The following is a 20,977-nucleotide window of genomic DNA, read 5'->3' on the forward strand; positions in this document are numbered from 1 at the left end:
ACTGAGTGGCTGTCAGAACTCCTGCAGGACTCAGAAGTGTGTGTCATGTTGGAGATCATGGGATCTCAAAGTGTGAATTTTAGTTTTTAATTTTTTAAAACATATTAGAAAACCAATTGCCAGGAATATCTTGTGGTTTAGGGTGGATGGTCTGCGTGTGTTCTTGAGGTCTTCCCACGTGGGTTTGTGTGTTTTCTGATGAACTGAATGAAGAATTTCCTCAGATGCATGGCATCACCTGGGTGAAATCATAGACCCTTCAGTGCCCTGGACTTTTATGGCAGGGGGACATGTTGAGAAATGTGATTTTAGCACCGAAATGTGGTGGCTTCACCAGGACAGGCCAGACATGGGTGGTATGATCTGTACCATAGTCTTTCTCCACCAACTGCTGTTGGTTTAATCTCCCAATCTAGTGAGTTTGAGATGAAAAATGACCTGTTCTCTTCTCTCCCCTGGCCCTGCAGACCTGGGATGAGGAGCTGGAGCGGTCAGCACACGCCTGGGCTCAGCAGTGCATCTGGGACCACGGGCCCAGCGACCTCATCAGGTCAATTGGGCAGAACCTGGCAGTCCACTGGGGCAGGTAAGGCTTGGGGTGCCACAGGATCATTGCAAAGGGTAATTATGGGTCCTCCTTTAGAGAGAGACAGCTGGGAAGATTTGCCCCAGTACCTGGTAGAGCACTGGGGAGAGGGGAGAAAATTTGGGGTCATTAATTGTGATGGCTGCAGTGGGGTGGGCATCGAGGCAACGCCTGCAGCCACCTCCCACTGAGACTTCCCAGGAAACCAGCACTGATTTGGGCTCCTCCATCCATCTGGGTCTGGGGATAGCACCTCTGTAACACACTTAAAGTCACTCCTTCTCCCTGGGGAGAACAGGTACAGAAGCCTGAACCCTTGCTCCTAAATCTGCTGTTTCAAGGGGCTCTGGCATCATGCAGATGAAGGCTGAAGTTTCTCAGGAGCAATGTCTGGACCCAGCTCAGAATTTTTGTCTGGATTCAGTTCAGAATTTAATTATCTCTTGCTGTGTTTTCCATAAATATTTATCTGGCTCCTGATTTTTCTTTACTGAAAACACTTTGCAGGGTTTTTTTCAATTCCTGGGACAAATTGTTAAACTAGAATCATTAACCCATTTAGGAAAGCTGACATGAAGGCTTCCAAAGGGATTTTCCTCTCCATCTCAAGGTGAAATTTGTTTAGCCCCTGTTTTTAAGCTTATTATAGGTTAAACCTGCTTTGCACAGCAAACATTTTGTACTTGCTCAGGAGCACTGAGCATTTTCCCCCCATTTCCTGGGTGGAAGTCCAGTTATCTTTGTTGTAAATCAGGTAGAACTTGGTGGAAAGCAAAGGAAATTTGCTGGTGTGAAATTAGCCGGATGTAAAAATTGGGCCCATTTTAATGTTTGGCAAGTAGAGTGGTTAATTAATTGGAAGGAGTCAAAAGATCGTGCTGTTCTTGGCTGTCCTACAAGTGCTCAGGATAGCCATGGGTTCCTGATGGAGGAAGATCCAATCTTGCTCCCTTTGAGGTCCCTGAGAGGAAAGAAAAATCAGGTTTATCTCAGCTTTTTTTTCAGGAATGGGCCATAACTTGATTGCCTTCATTTCCTCTCCTGTAAAATAGGATTTGGAAAGTATTTGCTTCATGACATCATGAGATGGATGTTTTTAAAATACTTCTAATGAGTGATTTTAAATGAAAAGTTGGCTGAAAGGATAAGCTCCAGTTGGTAATGATATCATTTGGATTTCTGGCAGCTTGCTTGGTGTGAGCTGTTGAAAGCAATCAAAAAGCAGAGGGTTTGGTACAGTTTGCAGATCACTGTGTGCAAAGTGTGTATGAGTTTCTACAGGTAGTTTTGACACCATTTGTGCCCCCCAAACAGCATCAGCACTCCTCAGACTGTGATATTTGAGGCAGAGATTACACACAGGGTACAAGGGGCTTGGTGCAGGGGAAAATTTCTGCCAAAAAAAGGTAGGGTAGGAGTGCAGTGCACCAGATACTCCACACCAGCTCCTGGTGGGATGTGGGTAAGGAAAAGCCCACTCACTTCAAAGGTCTTACAGTATTGGCTGTGAGTTAACCTCCAGATTTAGCAAATTGCCCCCTGGTAAAATAGGTACATGATGGCTTTTGGTTTAAGATGTTTGGCAAAGCCTAACTTGTGTTTACTTTCAAAACAAAACTTTCCGCCAAACTAGAAGTTATTTTGTAGTTGAGTGGAAAAGTGAGAGGGCATTTCAGGTCAGCAGCACTTGAGGATCATGTCAAACCTATAAATAATACAGAGTCAGGTCAGGCTGTGAATCTGAGGGAAAAAATCATAGAAATACATAAAACAGTTTGGGTTGGAAGGGACCTCAAAGATCTTTCCAGTTCCAGCTACCCTGCCATGGCAGGGACACTTTCCACCATCCCAGGGTGCTCCAAGCCCCAATGTCCAGCCTGGCCTTGGTCAATTCCAGGGATCCTGGGGCAGCCAGAGCTTCTCTGGGCATCCTGTGGCAGCACCTCCCCACCCTCACAGGAACAATTCCTTCCCAATATCCCATCAAACCCTTCATTTTTAACATTTAAAAACAACCTTTTTTTTTTTTTTTTTTTTTTTTTTTTTTTTTTTTTAAATTTGAAAACCTCTACCAGAACATCCTGATTCCAGCTGCCTTTCCCCCCTCAGGTATCGATCTCCAGCATTCCATGTGCAGTCCTGGTATGATGAAGTGAAGGATTACACCTTCCCATACCCCCACGAGTGCAACCCCTGGTGCCCAGACAGGTGTACAGGCGCCATGTGCACACATTACACCCAGGTAAAGGACTCCAAGGGCTCTGTACCCGCACTCCCCACATCCCCCCGTGTCTTGATTGGGGTAATTTGCTTATTTCCAACAACTACATTTCCCTTGCAGATAGTCTGGGCCACCACCAACAGGATCGGCTGTGCTGTGAATGTCTGCAAGCAGATGAACGTGTGGGGGGAGATTTGGGAGAACGCTGTCTACCTGGTCTGCAACTACTCCCCCAAGTAAGGCAGAGCAGCTGGGCTCTCTCCATCTCCCAAAACTGGCAGCTGGCTTAACTAGCTCTGGGGAAGAGATTTCAGGCAGTCTAGACTGGTGGTTGTGGCTTTAAATTTTTTTTCTTTAGACAGCAGCACAGGGCTGGTTCAAAACTACAGAGCCTGGAAAACTGAATGAGAGGCTGGGGCCAGGCTGGAGCTTTGATGTTCCTGCCATGGGAAGGGAAAAGAGGAGCGGGAGATGGCCAGGATGGAGCTGGCGTGTGCTGCTGAGCAAGGCTTGCTCTCTGCTGTCAGAGGGTGGGAAGGGATGGGGTGGTGGCCAAAAAAACCCTGAAATAACTGCAGCAGTCAAGATTTCACTAGCTCGACGGTTCGATTAAATTTCAAAATGAAAATTATATTTCTTGCCTACTACATCCAGGAGCAGTTTACTACCTGGCAATGGCAGTTAAGATTTTCTGGTTTAATGGCTAATAGGAGAAACATTCCCGCTCCAAGCCCTTGGCAATTTAAACTTCAAAACAAAACAGGGAAATTACTCTATGCAAACGGAGTGGCTTGGGGAGCACCTGACTTCAGGGGATCACTGCAGAATAATGCAAAGGAAAAAGAATTTTGGGGTTGCAGCTGTCGTGTCCCAGGCAGAGCTCTCTGGGTGGGTTCTTTAAGCCCCTCTCCCCACGTCAGATGAGCACATTTTGCTCCTGGTTTGGGGGGATTTAACAACCTGCTCCTCCTGAGGGATAACAGCACCTCCCGCAGAGCCCCCGCAGCAGGCTGGGAGATTTACACATCATCCATTCAGAGCTGCTGCATGGAAAAACACTCTGTTTCTGCAGTTTCTGCTTAATCTCTTCTCTCTGGCACCAGTGCACACTGTCCTCATGTAGCCTTATAGGTGGAGACAGCTGAGAGAGCATAACCCAGGAGTTTATAGCCACAGCTTAACTCTGGCTCCTTCAACCTCCTCATCCCCTAAAACTTGCAGGACAGAATGCCAAAATGGGCTGTTGTTTCTGGGGAGTTTCTCCAGCAAAATGCAGTAATCCATTTATTCATTTCTGTTTATATAAGATCCTGATGTTAATATTGGAATGTAATATAAAGGCGATGTGCCACACATTTAAGCAAACCCCTAAAAAAATATCATTTTAGAGATGGAACGCAGAGGAACATCTTTCTTACATGGCTGGTTGTTTAGTCTTTATTTAATTGCTCTAGGCCAGGATGGTGTTTCTGGGTTTGGAGGCTTGGGAGGGTGTCTGATGGGTGCTCATTTCTCCTGTGCTCCCAGGGGCAACTGGATTGGAGAAGCTCCGTACAAGACCGGCCGTCCCTGCTCCGAGTGCCCGCCGAGCTACGGGGGGAGCTGCCAGAACAACCTCTGCTACAAAGGTACCTGCTGGGGGCTTGGGGCACCTCTGGGGTGGGGCACAAGGCTGGAGCAAACCTGTAGAAGCTTCTAATTGGAGCCAGCCACAGCTTCGTGCCCCTTTTAATTAGCCATCCTCAATATTCCGACACTGGGACACGTGGGAAATCGACAGTCACTAAAAGCAAGAATCCCTGAGCTGCTGAAAATCTGGAGCTGGGATTCAGCAGGTTTTCCTGGGGAAAACAGAGAGCTTGGCTGGGGCGAAGCAGCTCTGAGCTTCCATGGGTTTGGCCTGGGAGCTGCAGGGGGTTTTGAGTGCCGGCAGGCTGTGGGCAGGGGCGATTCCGTCCTTGTTGGGGAAGGAAATGTTCTCCAGTGCTTGGCAGAGGCATCCTCGGGGAACAGAGCTTGGCTGCCTGCCCTGCTCCTTCGGGAGCCACGGGTGGAGCCTTTGCCTCCCTCCCCACCTTTCAGGGTGGGGATTCAAGGGATGGTTTTCAGGTTTTCAGGGATGCAAAATGATCATAGCGATTTTTGCCCCTTGGAGGAGGGGAGGGGGATCCTGAAGGGTTTTTCCTGACCTGTGGAGTGTTTTTGGAAGAGAGGTCAATAGTGTAAAGCAATATTAGGGTGAGGCCTCCAGTGCAGCAGTGCTACCCCCAGCATCCAGGCTCTCCTGGGGTCATTTCTCTCCTCCCAAGTGTTTTTATTCCCAGAGAGCTGAGCTCTTTGAAAACAGGGATATTCCCTGGAGACTTGCCCAAAGCAGAGGCTTATTTTGCTGCCACCATGCATTTCTTGGTTTTTATCTTGTGGGGTTTGAAGCAGGACCCCAGGGTGCAGGTTGGCTGCAGCAGGGAGAAGGAAGGGCAAGCCCTGATGGAATACGAGCCCTTCAGCAAATTTGTGTTTTCCTCCAGAGGGAAGAGCTCCGTGGGGAACAGAGGAAGGAATATCAGCACTTTTTTCACTAATTAGTGGGGATCCCTTCAATCTTTATTGTGAGATTCTGTAAATGCTGCTTCATGTGCAGAGGAGCAGGAGAGGAGTGTCCTGGCAATAGCCCTGTGCTGTCTCCAGTGGGAATTTTTGATCCCCCAGCTGTTTAAAAGCAGATCCTTGCCCAGATAAATCATCCCCACAACACATGAACCTGACTTGCCCACCAGTGTGAGCACTCTGTGATTATTTTCAATCCCCTCTTTCACCAAGATCACCGTTATGAAGATCCCATCATTGCTGAGACAGATGAGACCAACGAGGTGGAGATTCCGCAGGTGGCGGAGCAGAAGCCGGTGCAGTTCCACCTTCCAGAAAACAAACCCAGCAAAACCATCAAGCCCAAGAAAATCACCCCAGAATCCTACATGAGTAAGACACAGCCTTTCTCTTTCTCAGCTCCTATGGCTTTTGAAGCACCTCTGTGGGAAAAGGTGTGGGAAGTGGTGAGGAGGCTCGGGGGCAAAGAAACTGGGAGGATGTTTGTGTGGAGGAAAGGTGATCTGTGTGAAAATTCACTGTGTGAAAATTCCCGTTGTGCAGAAAGCTGCTGGAAGTGGTAAGCAAAGCTCTCAAAAACAGCCTGTACCTTCTGCACATCGATCTGCAGAAGTTCTGTGTTGTTTCAGTCACTTCATAGAATCCCACAATGGTTTGGTTTGGAAGGGACCTTAAAGCCCATCCAGTGCCACCACTGCTGTGGGCAGGGGACACCTTCCACTGTCCCAGATTGTTCCAAACTCCATCCAACCTGGCCTTGGGCACTGCCAGGGATCCAGAGGCAGCCACAGCTGCTCTGGGAATTCCATCCCAGCTCCTCCCAGGCAGGAATTCCCAATTCCCAAAATCCCATCCATCCCTGCCCTCTGGCAGTGGGAAGCCATTCCCTGTGTCCTGTCCCTCCATCCCTTGTCCCCAGTCCCTCTCCAGCTCTCCTGGAGCCCCTTCAGGCCTTGGAAGGGCTCTGAGCTCTCCCTGGAGCCTTCTCCTCTCCAGGAGCACCCCCAGCTCTCCCAGCCTGGCTCCAGCTCTCAGAATATCTCCATGGCCTCCTCTGACAGATTCCAGCAGTCCATCTTCTCCTGATCTCAATAAAATATCAATATACCAGAAGGCCCCTCAGTCAGTAATACATTTAGGAAATGTTGGTTTTATTTCACCTTTAAAAAACTCTACACTCAGCACTCACCCTGCTTCACAACTTTTCTGGGGTTTATGGCTTGTTTCCTCTCTGTTTCTTGCTGGGGAATATTTCTGAAGTTATTTGTGGAGCTGCTGGTGCTTCCTGAGTCGTTTTCCAGCCGCTGTTAATTAAAAGACACTTATTGAGAAAACAAGGTGGGGCAAGCCAGCGGGTCCTTTTCAAGTTTATCAGCCAGCATCTGGAGAGTCTGTAATTAAAAGGAGAATGAGAGCTCTGACTGCAGACCTCGGGCTGTAAATTAAAGCCTTCAGCTGCATCTTCCTTGCTAATATTCCAAAGACACCTGTCTCAGGTGAAGGGCTAAAGAGGCACCAACTGCTCCAGGCTGGATAAAATCAGATTTTATCTTGCTGCACCAAAGACCTCCAGGAAAGATATGTGGAGGTTGCTCATTTCTGTAGCTCAAGAGCAGGCTGAGCAATTTCCTTTTTAAAAAAATATATTTATTTGATTTTTTTTTTGCTCCCCAGCACAAGTCATTACCTGTGAAACCAAGATGAGAGACAAGTGCAGAGGCTCAACGTGCAACAGGTAGGTTTTGTTGACACTTCTTGGAGTGCTGAGGGAAAAAAGTAAATAAATACTTACATTTTATTGTTAAATATTTTAAATAAATATTTAATATATATGTTTTATTGCTAAATATTATTCAGTTCTTGCAAACATAGAATAGGTTGCACTATATATTTTTTGTGACTCTCTAGGTAAAGCTCTTTAGGAAAAACCCCAAAACCCAACAAAAAAATCCCCTAAATTTCTCTTCATTCAAGCCTTCAGCCAAGCCTGGCAACAAGGTGATTTGGATGATTTTACACAGCCGTGATGACCCACAGTTTCAGGTGTCCAAAATAATTTAATAAATTTCGGCAGAGTCATTTTTCTAGCTTTTTTCATGCATTCCACTGCTGTCCAAGCCAGACCAATAATTCAGGGCTTGTCCCCTCCCAGCCAGTCAAGAACTTCTGGTTAAGGTTTCTGCAGAGAACAGGACAGTTTATCACTTGGAGAAAAACCAAATCCACAGAACCTAAATATTGGTCGGGCTCTTAAGGAGGGTGGAGCAACTGTTTTAAAAAAGTAGCTATTTTGCAATCTTGTTTTTAAAACAGGAGAACTACGTGAAATGAATGGAATGACTATTAAGTGAAATAGAGTCAAAGTCTGTTTTTCTTGAATTGTTTTTCGCCACCCTCAAAGATAAATATCTTTACTAGGTATTTGTGCCCAGCTGGCTGCTTGTACAGTAAGGGAAAGATCTTTGGAACATTTTATTACGAAAGTGTAAGTACCTTTTAATAGCTCCTGGATGTAATTTGTGGGAGTCAGTGGGAATGACAGAAATGGGAAATGCCAGCCATTCTGGTGTAATTTGGCTTTTCATGCTCTCCGGTTGTGGTGCTGTAAAATGGTGCTAATAAAGATTATCTGTGTTTTCCTCATCTTGCTGTTGAAAAAAGGGACAGACTCTGGGAAGGCAAAGTGGTTCCAGACGTGATTTTGTCAGGCATTTTTGTCCTTAATGTGGACACCCATGGAAAGTGAGGGATGAGCACCAACAGGCAGCTCCTACAAAGATCTCTTTGCTCCTGTGGGCAGCTGCCATCTGAACAGAAACTTTATATAAAAAACACTTCCATTTTGCAACTAAATAATATTTTGGGCTAATTTGCTTGATCTTAAATTAGTAAGATAATTTATAAATAAAGCATAGCACCATTTTCCCATCAAAACTGGTTTTTGGGGTGAAGAAAGTTGGAAGATAAAAGGGTTTTTTTTAGGTAAAATCAGGTTTTCTTTCCCTGTTCCAACTTCTGGTGCGTGACTGCATCACCCCTGATGTGTCTTTGCCCTGGAAATTCTGTGATTGCAGACACCCAACCCCTCCAAGTGGCGTCAGCAGAAATATTTTGGGTTTAAATATTTTGTCGAGAACTGGAAATATTTCAGACTGGTCGCTCACTTCCAACACTGCTTTTCCTCTAAATTGTATTTAAATGTATGGTTTTGTTATTAAAAAAAAAAAAAATCTTGCCATTCAACCAGGCAGTGCTTAAAATAATAGTAATAAAAGAATCTGTATTGGGAGAGGAAGATTTAACAACCAGATTCCAAAGGAGTGTACTCAGTTTATTTTCCACTTGGTGCTCTGGTGGTGGTTTCATTTCTCCTCTGTTTTTCACATAGCAGTTGGGCAGTGTTGCTCTGTGAATGAGATTTATTTGACTCATTTCACACCCCATCTATTTATCTCTTGTCAGTCCTCCAGCATATGTCGTGCTGCAATCCACTATGGAATCCTGGACAACAAAGGAGGGCTGGTGGATATCACGAGGAAGGGGAGGACACCTGCTTTTGTGAAGTCCACCAGGAATGGTGTGGAGTCATTCAGGTACTGCCCTCAGCAAAAACTTTAAATTAAATATTATTTTAATAATTTAAATATTAACTTTAAACACAAGCAGATGTTTGTAGGATGTTCAGTTATCTTTGCTCTCATGTAGACACAGTGGTCCAAATAATTCCACTCTGCTTATTTTTTTAATAATTTTTTTTGTTTGATTGTTTTACAGGAAAAGTAAACCTTCGAATGCATTCATGGTTTCCAAAGTCACAAGTAAGTTTTAAATGTTGAGGCTGGAAAAAAAATATTGTTGCTGGGGTTTTATCTTTCCTTTCAGGGCTCTTTTTCATTTTCAGTGGTTGTGTCAAATGGTTCTGTGCCACAGCCAAACCCTGCAGTGGTGGTTGAGGGTGATCAGAACCTTAGAGTGGCTGCCCACCCACCTGGGCAATTCCACCACCACCCACCTCATTTTCCTGGGGGCATCTAAGAGGAAGGTAGAGAAATGGGTGAAAATGGGCCAATGCCAGCAGCATCTCCTGCTGATGGATCACGGTGGGGTCCAGACTTCAGCTGCTGATAGTGAAGGGATGGAAGTTGAGCCATCCATCTATAAAAACCTCAGTCAAGTGTCAACACTTACAAAAACTGAAAAAAAAAAAAAAAAAATACTGGCTAATGCCCTAGTGCAGTAATGTCATGAAAAACACAATACATGTGAAATTAGTTTTTAACGGTGAGTCATCACACTTCTGATGGGCATATAAATAAACACCACTCTGCTTTTTAAACAATTCCCACTTTCTGAATAGCTTTGAAGAATTCCTCCAAGGCAGAACCATCCTTTTATTAGATCCATTGAGCCCCTTTCAGGGAGAACTGCAGGTGTCAGGATATTTGGGCTCCACATCTGGAGCTGCAGCAAACCCAGGTGTTGTGGATCAGCTGCCTGTCTCTTCTGAAAGCTGTGACCTTTTTAAGGCCACACGGTTGTGTGGTTGTAGGATTCCTGCTGGAGAGCTGGACAGCCCCGTCCTGGGATCCTGCTGCTGGAGCAGCTTTCCTCCTGCTGGACAAGGGTCTCACCAAATCCATTGTGTGGCTCTGACTTGTGTTTTCTGCAGCAGCCTGGGCTTTTGGGTCTAATAATTTGCCTTTCCACATTTATTTTGGCAGCACAGACTCTGGATTGTTACACCACAGTAGCTGAGCTGTGCCACTTCAAAAAGCCAGCGAGCCACTGCCCAAGGTAACACAAATCTGTTGGGTCTAAAACTTCTGTCCTAGGGAGGGGCAGCTCAACAGAGGTGCTGAGGGCCCTGAATTTGAGGGCTGGTGGGAGAAGAGCTGGTCATACTGGTTGAACTGGAGGAGGGGGTTGGGAATGGCGTGTTTCCTCCATGCTTTTCTTGGCATCACTGTAGAAAATTCACTTTATGTTTTTTGGATGGCTTCAGTAACATACCAGCCAGGCTGCACAATCCTGTCCCAGCACACTCTCATGTGCGAGCGTGCAACTGCACACTCTTTGTCTTTTTGCTTCTGCATTTGCTGTGTTTTGGATGTGGTTTTCCTTTCCACCTTAAAACATGGAAGAAGTTTGTCCTGGAAACTGTGCGGAAGTGACAGGGCAGAGGGGCACAAACACAGGCAGAGATTTATGTGCACAGAACTGAGCAAAAATACAGGTAGTCCCCCTTGAAAGGTCATAAAAGACCAACCCCTCTTTTACTGGTCCAAACCTTTCTGTTTGCAGCTCTGCAACAGCAACCAAATGTCATCTGAGGGGAGCGAATAATCAAATTCACTATTGCCACCTGCAGACCAGATGCAGGCGCTTGAAATCTCCCAGGAATGCAGCTGGCCTTCCTGTGCAGGCCTGCTCTGGAGAATAAATCTGCATACATTGTTTTCCAGGATTTACTGCCCAGCCCACTGTAAGGACGAGCCGTCGTACTGGGCGCCCGTGTTCGGCACCAACGTTTACGCCGATGTGAGTACAAACCTCTCCCTGCAGATCTGACTGCCCTGACCCAGAGCTGGGCTCACTCTGGGGTTTAGGGAAGAAATTCAGACTCTCTTGTGGTTATTCCATGTGGGGATGGGCAAAAGGGGGTGAAAGGTGGGGTCAGCAGGCTTGGGGAGCCCTTTTGGTCTCTGACACTGATTTATTCGGAAGGACTTGGATGTGTCAGTCCACAACTCCTTGAGTTGGGTTTGGTGAGCTCTTCTACTCTCCAGCACTGACTCCTTTCTAGAGATTTGGTCATCAAAACCTCCCCAAGCCTTTGGGCTCTGGCTGTGAAATGATAGTTGCACTTGTTTAAAGCATTTTGGGATTTATAGATGAGCACCAAAGGACTTTTATTCCATCCTAACACATGCCAGAGTTGACAGAAAAAGACCTCTCTCCCCCCTTTCCTCCTCGTTCTGGGAGATGAGCAGCTTCTGAGCAGCCAGGGCAGAGCTCAGAGCAGTGGAAATAAAGAAAGAGTGTGAGCTGGTTCTATGGGTTTGTTTTTCTGAGCTTTGCTCAAGGGGATGAGCAGAGACTTGATGCTGAAACTAGGCAGAGTCATTTTCTTGAAATCTCTTAGTATTAGGCCTCTAAAAGCTGAGTCTCAATGATTTTCCATTTGTGGGTGTCTGGTTATTTTGGGTTTTTTTCCTCATTTTCTGTTTTCCATCGGGGGCTGTGTTCAGGAATGCCAGCTCCCTGGCTGCCCTGTAGCCTGTAGGATCATGGTTTAGAAAACCTGGGGAAAGCAGTCAGCAGATTGTGGACCCCCAGCTTCAGGTCACCCTGGAGCTTTGCAGAGAAAATCCATCCTGCAGGAATCATACAGTAATTTGGAGAAGCAATTTTGAAATCAATTTCAAAAACAAAGCAAAACAAAACCCACTATTTTTAATTTTGCTCAGGACCCATTTTTTTGAAGGCAGAGCTGCACAAACAGGTTATCCTGGACTAGCTCACAGGCAAATCCAAGGGACAGCTGCCTCCTTGCAGTACCTGCCTCCTGCATGCTCCCACCTGCAGGAAATGGGAAATAGTTTTCTCTTTTTTACAGAAGAAAACCTCCCTCAGATCACCCCTGAACAGGGCCTGTGATTACAAAGGAATTAGGTGAGGAGTAGCATCCCAGGCTGGCATTGCACTGACGCAAAAGGATTAGTGTCCTTTAATGAACCCATTTCCTACTCTCCCTCCTGGGTATTGTTTCATAAACGGGTGCATGGACAGTGGCTTGGGAGAAAAAACAAAAAGCAATAGTAATAAAAAAGTATTTGGCCACTTCCTCGAGGGTTTGGTTAACCTTTTTTTGGACTACTGTGCTAACAGGGTGATGTGGAGGTGCCAGGAAAGAACTGGGGTTGGTGGCAAAGCAGGTGAGACCAGCTGGGACAAAGGGTTTGACTCTGAATGGTGCTGCAAAAGGAGAGGTGGGAATGCTGGGACTGCTCAGAATGGGAAGTCAAGAAGAGAAATAACCACACCAAGCAAGGAGAATTTGTGGAAAGGCTTTTCCCAGTAAGAAAGGTCTGTGCAGGGTGCTGGGAATTAACCCAAGGCCACTGCTGAGGGATAATTAAAGCAGGCAATGAGTTGGATGAGAAAAGTGCTGGTCTTCTGGGAGGGCTTTGGGAAGCCAATTTCATGTCTGGTGTGCCCTCGGGGCACCTGGGCTCCAAATGAGTCTTCTTAAATAAGCTGTCTAAAGGACAATGAAGGATTTAGCCCCATTTCCAGTCTGCACTTTGCTTTAAAAAGCAGTTCAGGGAATTGTTTGTGGGGAAATTAGTAAGACTGTGGAACAAGGACCTAGTAGAGGAGGCTTGAATTTTGGGGTAAATAAACAAAATGCAAGAAATGTGAGATGGTAAAAGTGGGCAGGCCTGGTTCTGGGATGATCACAGAGCCATGGAATGGTTTGGATTGGAAGAGACTTCAAAGCTCATCCAGTTCCACCCCCTGCCATGGGCAGGGACATTTTCCATCGACCCGGGTGCTCCAAGCCCTGTCCAACCTGGCCTTGATGCTGGAGCTGTGGGAACAGCCAGGGATCTTTATGGAGGTTGTAAAAGAGCTTTTGACTTCCATGTGGCTGTCATTTGTCACTCTGCCTGCCTCCTGGTGTGACATAATCCTGCCGGGGAAACCCATCCCATCCCTGCCCAGGAGCCTTGTGGAGCAGGAAAAAGAACAACTGCCCCACCTTTGAGATGAGGTTTTATCCACAGCTGCGCAGTGGTTGCTTGGAGGAGGATGGATGGATGGATGGATGGATGGATGGATGGATGGATGGATGGATGGATGGCCTGCACAGAGGCAGGAGTTTGTCACCAGAGCAAACTGAGTTGGGAGTCAGCTCCCAGGAGATATGAACTTAGTGATTAAGCCAGTCACACCAGTGAGGAAATTCTGGGTGATTAAGCTCATAGTCAGAGAACATTGTTAATGTGTTGTCTGTGTTGTAATTTTATGGTGTGTGCCCCGGGACTCATTTCATCAGGAATTGGTCTCAGAGCATCCCAAGGGGCTTCACCATGGAAAACTCTATTGTCCAGGCTGCTGTACTTCTGGACCTGGAAGGGAATATCTCTTGTAATATCTCATCTTCCAAAAGCTCTGCAATCAAATAATCAAAGCACAGCCTGGCCTGGGACATGAGAGGGCTGTGATCCAACAGAGTGATAAGAGGAGGTTTGGGGTAAATCTGTTGGTCAAAGCTTTGAGCGAGCAGCGGAACAGCAAGTCCTGGAAAAAAAAATAACAGGAATGCTTTGAAAAGAACATTGTTCAGGATGTCTCCCAGAGGAGAGTGCTGCAAATTGATCCAGGACAGTTTAATTTTATGAGCCAGTTTTAGATTTATAGATTTCCCACCACATATTAGGGCAAATTCACTGCATATCTTCCAAACATAACATTCCCTTGCTCCCTTGACCATATATAGAAGCAAAATACCAAACTAGCACTCAAAACTCTGAGGGCTGCCAAGAGATAGGCTATCCAAAGTGATAAATATATATATAGGGGACAAGGGCCGCCATATATGGCTGTGGCAGGGAAGCAGCATGGGCTGTATCATACGTGCACAATGGGAACAGTTGCACTTGGCACTGGTTTTGTGGTACTTGGGTTTTTAGCAATCAGGGCATTTCTGGGCTTGGGATTTTCACCTGCTGAAGTTTGCTGTGCAGAGTTGGTTTTTCCTTTGTGTTCTTCCAGCTTGCTGTATGTAAACCCTGCAGAGAGAGCTGATGGCCAAGTTTACACTATCCCTCACCCTTCTGTGCTTTTGCTCTTTTCCTGGATGCTTTGGGGGCTTAGTCATCAACAAACACTTATTTGTGTTCCTCCAGCTCTTCTGACTCTGCACATCTGGGATGTACAATTGAGAAACTTTGGTCTTTCCAGAAGTGTAATCTCCCTCCACATTTGGTGTTGTTTTTTGGGGTAAAGCCCATCCAAAAACTACACCAGTCAATGGGGTCAGCCCTTATTTCTAGCAAAGACAGAAGGATGTGAGCTGTCCCAGATAATTAGTGATCATTTACCTTAATTCAGGAGAAGCATTTCCTTTCCAAGCAACTGTGTGAATAACCTTTGCTGTCAGTAGTACAGTGTTACACCTCAGGGGTTTCTCTGGTGCAGTCCCAAGAGGCACTGGCTGGAAAGTTGTTCTCAGTTCAGTCTTGGCCCTGGATAAGATGAACAAGTGTGGCTTTAGACTGGACATTGGGAAGGAATTGTTCCCTGTGAGAGTGGTGACACCCTGGCACAGGTTTTCCAGGGAAGCTGTGGCTGCTTCATCCCTGGAGATGGCCAAGGCCAGGTTGGATGGGGCTTGGAGCACCCTGGGAGAGTGGAAGTTGTCCCTGCCCATGGCAGGGGTGGAACTGGATGAGCTTTAAGGTCCCTTCCAACCCAAACCATTCCATGATTCTATGATGATCTCACAGGGGCAGCTCCACCTCAGAACAATGGAAAATCTGTTTCTCCTCTGTGGTGATGGTGGATTTTCTTTCACCCAGGGATTATGACATACCTTCAAGATCTAGTCCACAGTTTGTCCAAAAGAGGGACAAAACTGTTTCATAACTGTTTCTTTGTCTATTCCGTTTTTCTTGGTGTTGATGGAATTGATAAGTCTTTGTATATAAAATATAGACAATGCATAAGTCACAACAATTAAATATTTTTCAGAGCTCCAGTATCTGCAAAACTGCAGTGCACGCAGGGGTCATTTCAGATGAAAGAGGAGGCTTTGTGGACGTGATGCCTGTAGAAAAGAAGAAAACCTACGTTGGCTCCTTAAAGAACGGCGTCCAGTCAGAGAGGTGGGATCTCCCTCCTTTGTACTCCCCTCCTCTCTTCCAGTGTTTTCATCTGCCTGGCAAAGTCAGCAGATATCAGCTCGATGGGCTGGCGGCTTGGAAAGAAGTGACTTCCCAGTGTCACCGTGAGTTGTGACAGCCAAACAAATGGAGCGTGGTGTCCTGCTCTTTGCTTCCCCCAGCCAGGAGCTGCACTCAGGCTGCTGGGAAATGTTGTTAAGACTTGTTAGGTTTTGTTACAGCACAAGTCCACGTTAATGCATTTTGCTGTGTGTTTAACACATCAGAAGATAAGCACAGGTATTTTCAGCCCCGGTCATGATTTGGGTTTTGTAATTTGGATTTCCGTTCAGTTCTGGGGTGTGGGATTCATTTGTATTTGTTGATTCATGTCCTCTCTTCTCTTTGAAATAAGTAAATTAACCTCTTGAAACATGATCAAACACTTTTTGAAGATGAATTTGCCACCCTTGTAGGTATTTTTTGTAGTTTCTCTAGGGCCAGCCATGCTGGTTTCAGTGACCAATTGCAAATCTGTTCTCCCAACACCCTGCACCTCCTCAAGACCACAACAATCCAGGCACAGCTCATCCAGTCCTTCCTAATTTGAGACTTCACTTTCAATCTGTTATGTGTTTTTTCAGATATTGGTGTGATGGCACTGATTTCTCAGGGTTATCTTCACAAGTACAGACTTTCACACTCGGGGGGATTTTGGTCACTGCTAACTCTGTCTGCTATGTGCAGTTCTTCTTTTATAAAAACTATAAAAAATTCTATCAAATTTTCTGCTTTTATTCTAGCAATAGATATTCCAGAATGCTTTAGAGCATCTCAAGAAATAAAAGCAGACTGAGACAGGAAAGCTATAGCTGTTAAATATGGGGTTTTAATATAGATTACCAGGGTCAGCATTTTCCATTTGGGTAACTTGCATTTAGGTGAAAAACCTCCTGTTCCTTTGATTTTTTTTTTAATCTCAGTCTTGCCTTCACTTATCTTTTATACTAAAAGACAACTTTTTAGGGGGATGGCAAACTGTGCCCTAGCTAAGAACAAATCCCACCACTCTCAGGGATGAGCAATGTGAGCAGCCAGTGCTGATCTCAGGGGTGAGGGAAACCAGAGACCTTCTCACAGCGGGGATGAACATTTGGAAAGTGTTATTTACACACAGCAATAAAGGAGCAGCCTCATGCTGAGAGATCCACCAGACAGTGAAACAGCTTTTCCAAGATTAAGGTGAACCCTCACCCTTTAGGACACTGGGTATAACCCTGGGTAAAGATACACACCCAGACAGGTATGGGGAAAGATTGTCTTGAGGATCTACAGGGTCTTCACCCTTGTTGCAATGTTTATTTTGTGGGGATATGAAATTTTGTATTTTTCCTGGGTTTTTTCAGTGCTGTAGGACCTGGGAGTAGAAACACCCCCTTTCCCCATGCACACAGCCACCCCAAGCAGCTCGGAGTCAGAGCATCTGGGGACACCTCTGCAGGTTGAAAAGGAATATCCATATTTATTGTGGAATATCCATATTCATTTAACGTGAGCTGATCTGGACATTCCCACTCCCAGCACTAGAAGCCAAGCCAGACAGGCCCTGGGGAACTGCCAGCCTATTTGACAACTGTTTTTTTAGGAAAACATATTCCTCCTTATGCCTGAATCTCTGCACAAGGGAGCACAGTGTTCCTTGGATAAAAGCTAGGGCTGTAAGAGAGCCTGTTGTCTTCCAGCTCCTTTTTTTGGCATTAGCACTACAGATTTGGATTGAGAACATAAAAAAAAAGGTGAAACCATGGCTTTGTGCCACTTCTTTCTCATCCTTTATTTTCTCCTTCTCCTGGTAGGAAAGAGATAGGAGAAATTCAGAGCTGCCTATTTGGGTTCTGTGGCGCCTTCACTTGGTTGATTCCATGTTTGTTTTCCTTTCCTCTTTTCTTTGTCTCCAGCCTGAAGAACCCTTCAGATGGGAACGCCTTCCGAATCTTTGCTGTGAAGCAGTAAAAACCCCCAGGGAAGGTGCAGGTTTCTTTGGGAGAGCTCTCTGTTGATCTCCAGAGACGCCAAAACTCCTCCGAACGACATCAGCTCTGCCCGTACCCTCCTTGCCGATCTCCTTCAGGGAATTCCAAAAGAAAAGGGGAAAAAAAAAATCCCCCCAAAAAAAGACCCCAGGTTCTGACTCAGCTGTTGGCATCTCATCGCACCCGTGCAGCGTTGTATCTTTTTGTCTCGTGTTTTTTTTGTTTCTCTAGGGGCATTCAGCGACCATAAACTGTTGTAAGTTTCATTTTACCAGAGGTGTTGCTATGCAGGACGGCGGTGGCTCCATGTGCAGCAGATTCAGGGATCTCAGCCTGGCCCTGGATGGTGTTTTTAGGGTGTGAAGCTTCTCCTGGGATGGGTGTGAGGATGAGCAGACTCGGGAGTGAGCGGCTGTCCAGGTGCTGGACACTTTGAAATAAGAAACTCGTTGAAAAATTGCATTGTTTGGGGAGAGGATAGGCTTTGACAGAGTGATTTTGTGTATGTTGGATGGCTTACGTGCAAAAAAGGATAAAAAGTGTTGTTTTCCCACTGAGGTTGATGTGCAGCAGTGCTGCTGGGCGAGGCTGCTGGGTACCTCGAATGATGGGGTTTAGGGATGTTCTTGGCAGCCAAAATTGAGGTTTTGTGGGCCTGGAGCAGGATGCAAAATGGTGGCAGAGATCCTCACTGCAGAAAATGAGGCCACCAGATCATCCAAAGAGCAGGTTTGGTGTTTGCTGGTCAAACACTCCCAGGTATTTTTGGCAATCTCTGAGCAGTCAGAGAATTGGGGCTCCTGTGCTGGCACGTCTCATCCTATACTCCACGCCATAACTTCAGTTAAATGCAGTGTATTGGTTTATACAGCAGTGCTGGTTGTTTTATAGTAGTTGAGTAGTGATAAAATTAATCTTATTTCTGCTAGGAATGGTTGCATCTGTAGGAAACAGGTTCGCTTTCCCTTTGTGAAGCTCCTTGTGGTGTGTGCAGTTCTGAGGCTTTAAAGATGTGGCATAAATTGGGGTAGATTAATTTTTCCAGGAATTTCCAATTGTGGCGCCAACAGATCCCCACTTTCAGTGCAATTGCTGTACCCATAAGCATTTGATATCCAGGATGGTGGGTTTTGCAAAACTCATAAGTTGTTGTAATGGTGTTATTCCATATTTTGATATTTTTGTCTTGACCCAAATGCATTTCAGAGCCCAGAGAAGGGCTCAGCATGAGCTGCTTTTTTAAGGTAGAATGACAATCTCTGCTGCGTATTGGAAATTAATTTTTATGATTGGTCTAAACACAAATCTGGTGGGTTTTGCTACACAAGCATCCAATAACTTCATCAGCCATGAGAAGACAAAGCCAGCAGTGGTTCTCCAGTTTTTGTAAATGCACAGTCCTTCCGTTCAATAACTGAATTGTAATATTGGATAACAAATGGGAAAATATTTCCCTCTGTTTGGCAGATGTTCCACAGCTGCTCTTAGGCCCAGAACATGTTTGGTTTAATCTAGACAGATACAAGAGCCATCTCATCAAGCTCTTTCAAAACACACACCAGAAGCATTTATATGATTAAATGCTTCTTTAATTCTGTAAACACCATGAAATCAGCAAGGAAATGACATTTATATGACATTCATCACTCAGTTTGCCCCACCATCAGGATTTATTTCTCCATAAAATCTGAATTTGGAAAGAAACCTTTTGTAAAACCTGAAATTGGAGCTGCTTTTCACTGTCTCCAAAAATACTGCACAGAAAAGCCACTTTTGGGGTGGATAGAGAGAAGTGAGCCTTTGTGTCATCTTTGTTAATGTAGTATTGTCATCCAAGGTGTACAGTATTGACTTTAGATAGGAAAACTGAACCATTTCCTTTTCTTACTAAATAAATTGATGTTAAGACCAGCTGGAACATATCCTAGAAAAGCTGCTGGAAGGGAGCATGTGAGATGTTGGCAGTGAGGAGAAGCTCCCCGTTTCTGCCCGCTGTGAAGCGTTGGGGTGGGCATGGTCTGGTTCCAGCCCATCCAACACTGCGGCAAGAATCTGGGACATCCTGGGCCAAATGGGCTGGGAATGGAACTGGGGAGAGTGAGAGGTACAGTCAGGTTCATGGGTACTGCAAGAGCACATAAAACACCTCGACTCTAGCGTGGGATCCATGAAAATTACGGATGGAAGGTGATGGAAAGGACTGTGAGGGCTCTTGGAGTAAAACCCAGGGGATTACTGAGAGCACATAAAAATCCAAACAGCTGGGGATGTACCTAGGTGACGGAAAGGGGACAGGGGAAGAGTTATTATTCCAACAGAAATATCCTAAAGTGCTTAAATCAAGTTAAAATTGCGTATTTTTATCTTCAGCCAACTGGTTTGGATTTTTAGAAACCGATGTTAATTTAAGTCTGTTTATCTGTTTATTTTTGTATTTGTTGTACAAAAGAGAAATTGTGACTTTACTACACAAATATTTTTCGAGGTCCTGGGTGCTATTAATTTAAACATACCTCCCCCAGAATTAGGGGTGATCAGGTCCTCCAAGGCAGTCATGACCTATCAATGACTTGCAATCATGTGTGCTAGCTATTCATGAATAGGTGGGACAGTACCAGTTTTTTAGCCAAATATTGACAGATTTTATTTCTGATACCAAGACATTTCTCAGCCTGCTATATTTCAGAGCAGCTTAAAGATGCATCACACCTGTATCTCACCAGGCCCTCTCCTCCTCAGCCCCAGCTCAGCAGATCTGTAGGCACCTGAAGCATCCAGGTGTAGCCAAAGCTGATGCTGCCTGGTTGTTCTTTTCCAATAACTTGGGGTTTGGAAGCAATGGCATGGTCATTGCAGAGCACCTGGCTCAGCCCAGTCTCCAGGAAACACAACCAGGGTGAAATCCAGAGCCTGTGCTGGTGGGGTCTTGGCTCCACTCATTCCTTCTTTTTAAGACTTCCAGCCAACAGCTGGTTGAGGAGGCTCCAGTTTGTCACTTGTGCAGTCTAAATATTTAGGGCCAGTTCATAGAGTTGCTTTTCTTTTTTCTTTTTCTTTTTTTATTTTTCTTTTTTTCTATGAAAAACGGTGTATTTTACTTCCTATGTATAAAAGTTACTTGTAAATTTTTTGTGTGCCTTTGCATGTTTTCCAAGGGGCCGTGGTTGTTTATAAACTAGATTTTTTTTTTTTTTGTCTAAACACAGAATTGTAAAATATCGTTTCCTCCCTACCCTTCCATTTTCTTTTGATTTCTGAATTATTTGTGAAATAAAACCTTCCTGGAATGAATGCTTCCCTTGTCTTTAATGCTCAGCCAGAGTTGGGTTGGTGTTTAGAAGAGCTATTTGGGATTAATCCTGGGAACTGGAGTGTCCCCTGGAGACTCCAAATGAGATTGGGATGTGCAAAGCCTGTTCCACAAGCAAATAAACTGCCCACTACCCAGGCATCAAAAATAAGAAATATCCTTAATGAAACATACTGAGAGTAAGGGAAAATCACTGCCTGCCTTTGAATCCCTGCAACATAAGGGCTGAATTAGATGAATGGGTTGGAAATAGCATTTAATGATTTAGTGCCGCAAAATACAGTGAGGTGAACTCCTCCCCACCTGAGCAGGCTGGTGTGAATTGTACTCTCA

At 45.3% G+C, this 20,977-nt stretch overlaps 1 protein-coding gene across 2 annotated transcripts in view; it reads left to right on the top strand.

Moving 5' to 3' along the window:
* Positions 1–20,614, top strand: part of CRISPLD2 (cysteine rich secretory protein LCCL domain containing 2) — a 30,442-nt gene extending 9,828 nt beyond the window's left edge. For both annotated transcript variants that reach the window (XM_041400796.1, XM_041400795.1), the window contains 13 exons: positions 468–586; positions 2,696–2,828; positions 2,928–3,043; positions 4,335–4,435; positions 5,628–5,786; positions 7,089–7,149; positions 7,833–7,899; positions 8,877–9,007; positions 9,189–9,232; positions 10,136–10,208; positions 10,877–10,952; positions 15,171–15,304; positions 17,260–20,614. In XM_041400796.1, the coding sequence (XP_041256730.1) occupies positions 468–586; positions 2,696–2,828; positions 2,928–3,043; positions 4,335–4,435; positions 5,628–5,786; positions 7,089–7,149; positions 7,833–7,899; positions 8,877–9,007; positions 9,189–9,232; positions 10,136–10,208; positions 10,877–10,952; positions 15,171–15,304; positions 17,260–17,314 (1,269 nt within the window). In that variant the 3' untranslated portion in view covers positions 17,315–20,614. The remainder of the gene's footprint in view (positions 1–467; positions 587–2,695; positions 2,829–2,927; positions 3,044–4,334; positions 4,436–5,627; positions 5,787–7,088; positions 7,150–7,832; positions 7,900–8,876; positions 9,008–9,188; positions 9,233–10,135; positions 10,209–10,876; positions 10,953–15,170; positions 15,305–17,259) is intronic.
* The last annotated feature ends 363 nt before the right edge of the window (positions 20,615–20,977 follow it).

This window comes from Onychostruthus taczanowskii, unplaced genomic scaffold (genome assembly GCF_017590055.1).
Source record: "Onychostruthus taczanowskii isolate IOZ18803 unplaced genomic scaffold, ASM1759005v1 scaffold18, whole genome shotgun sequence".
NCBI classification, from domain to species: Eukaryota; Metazoa; Chordata; class Aves; order Passeriformes; family Passeridae; genus Onychostruthus; species Onychostruthus taczanowskii.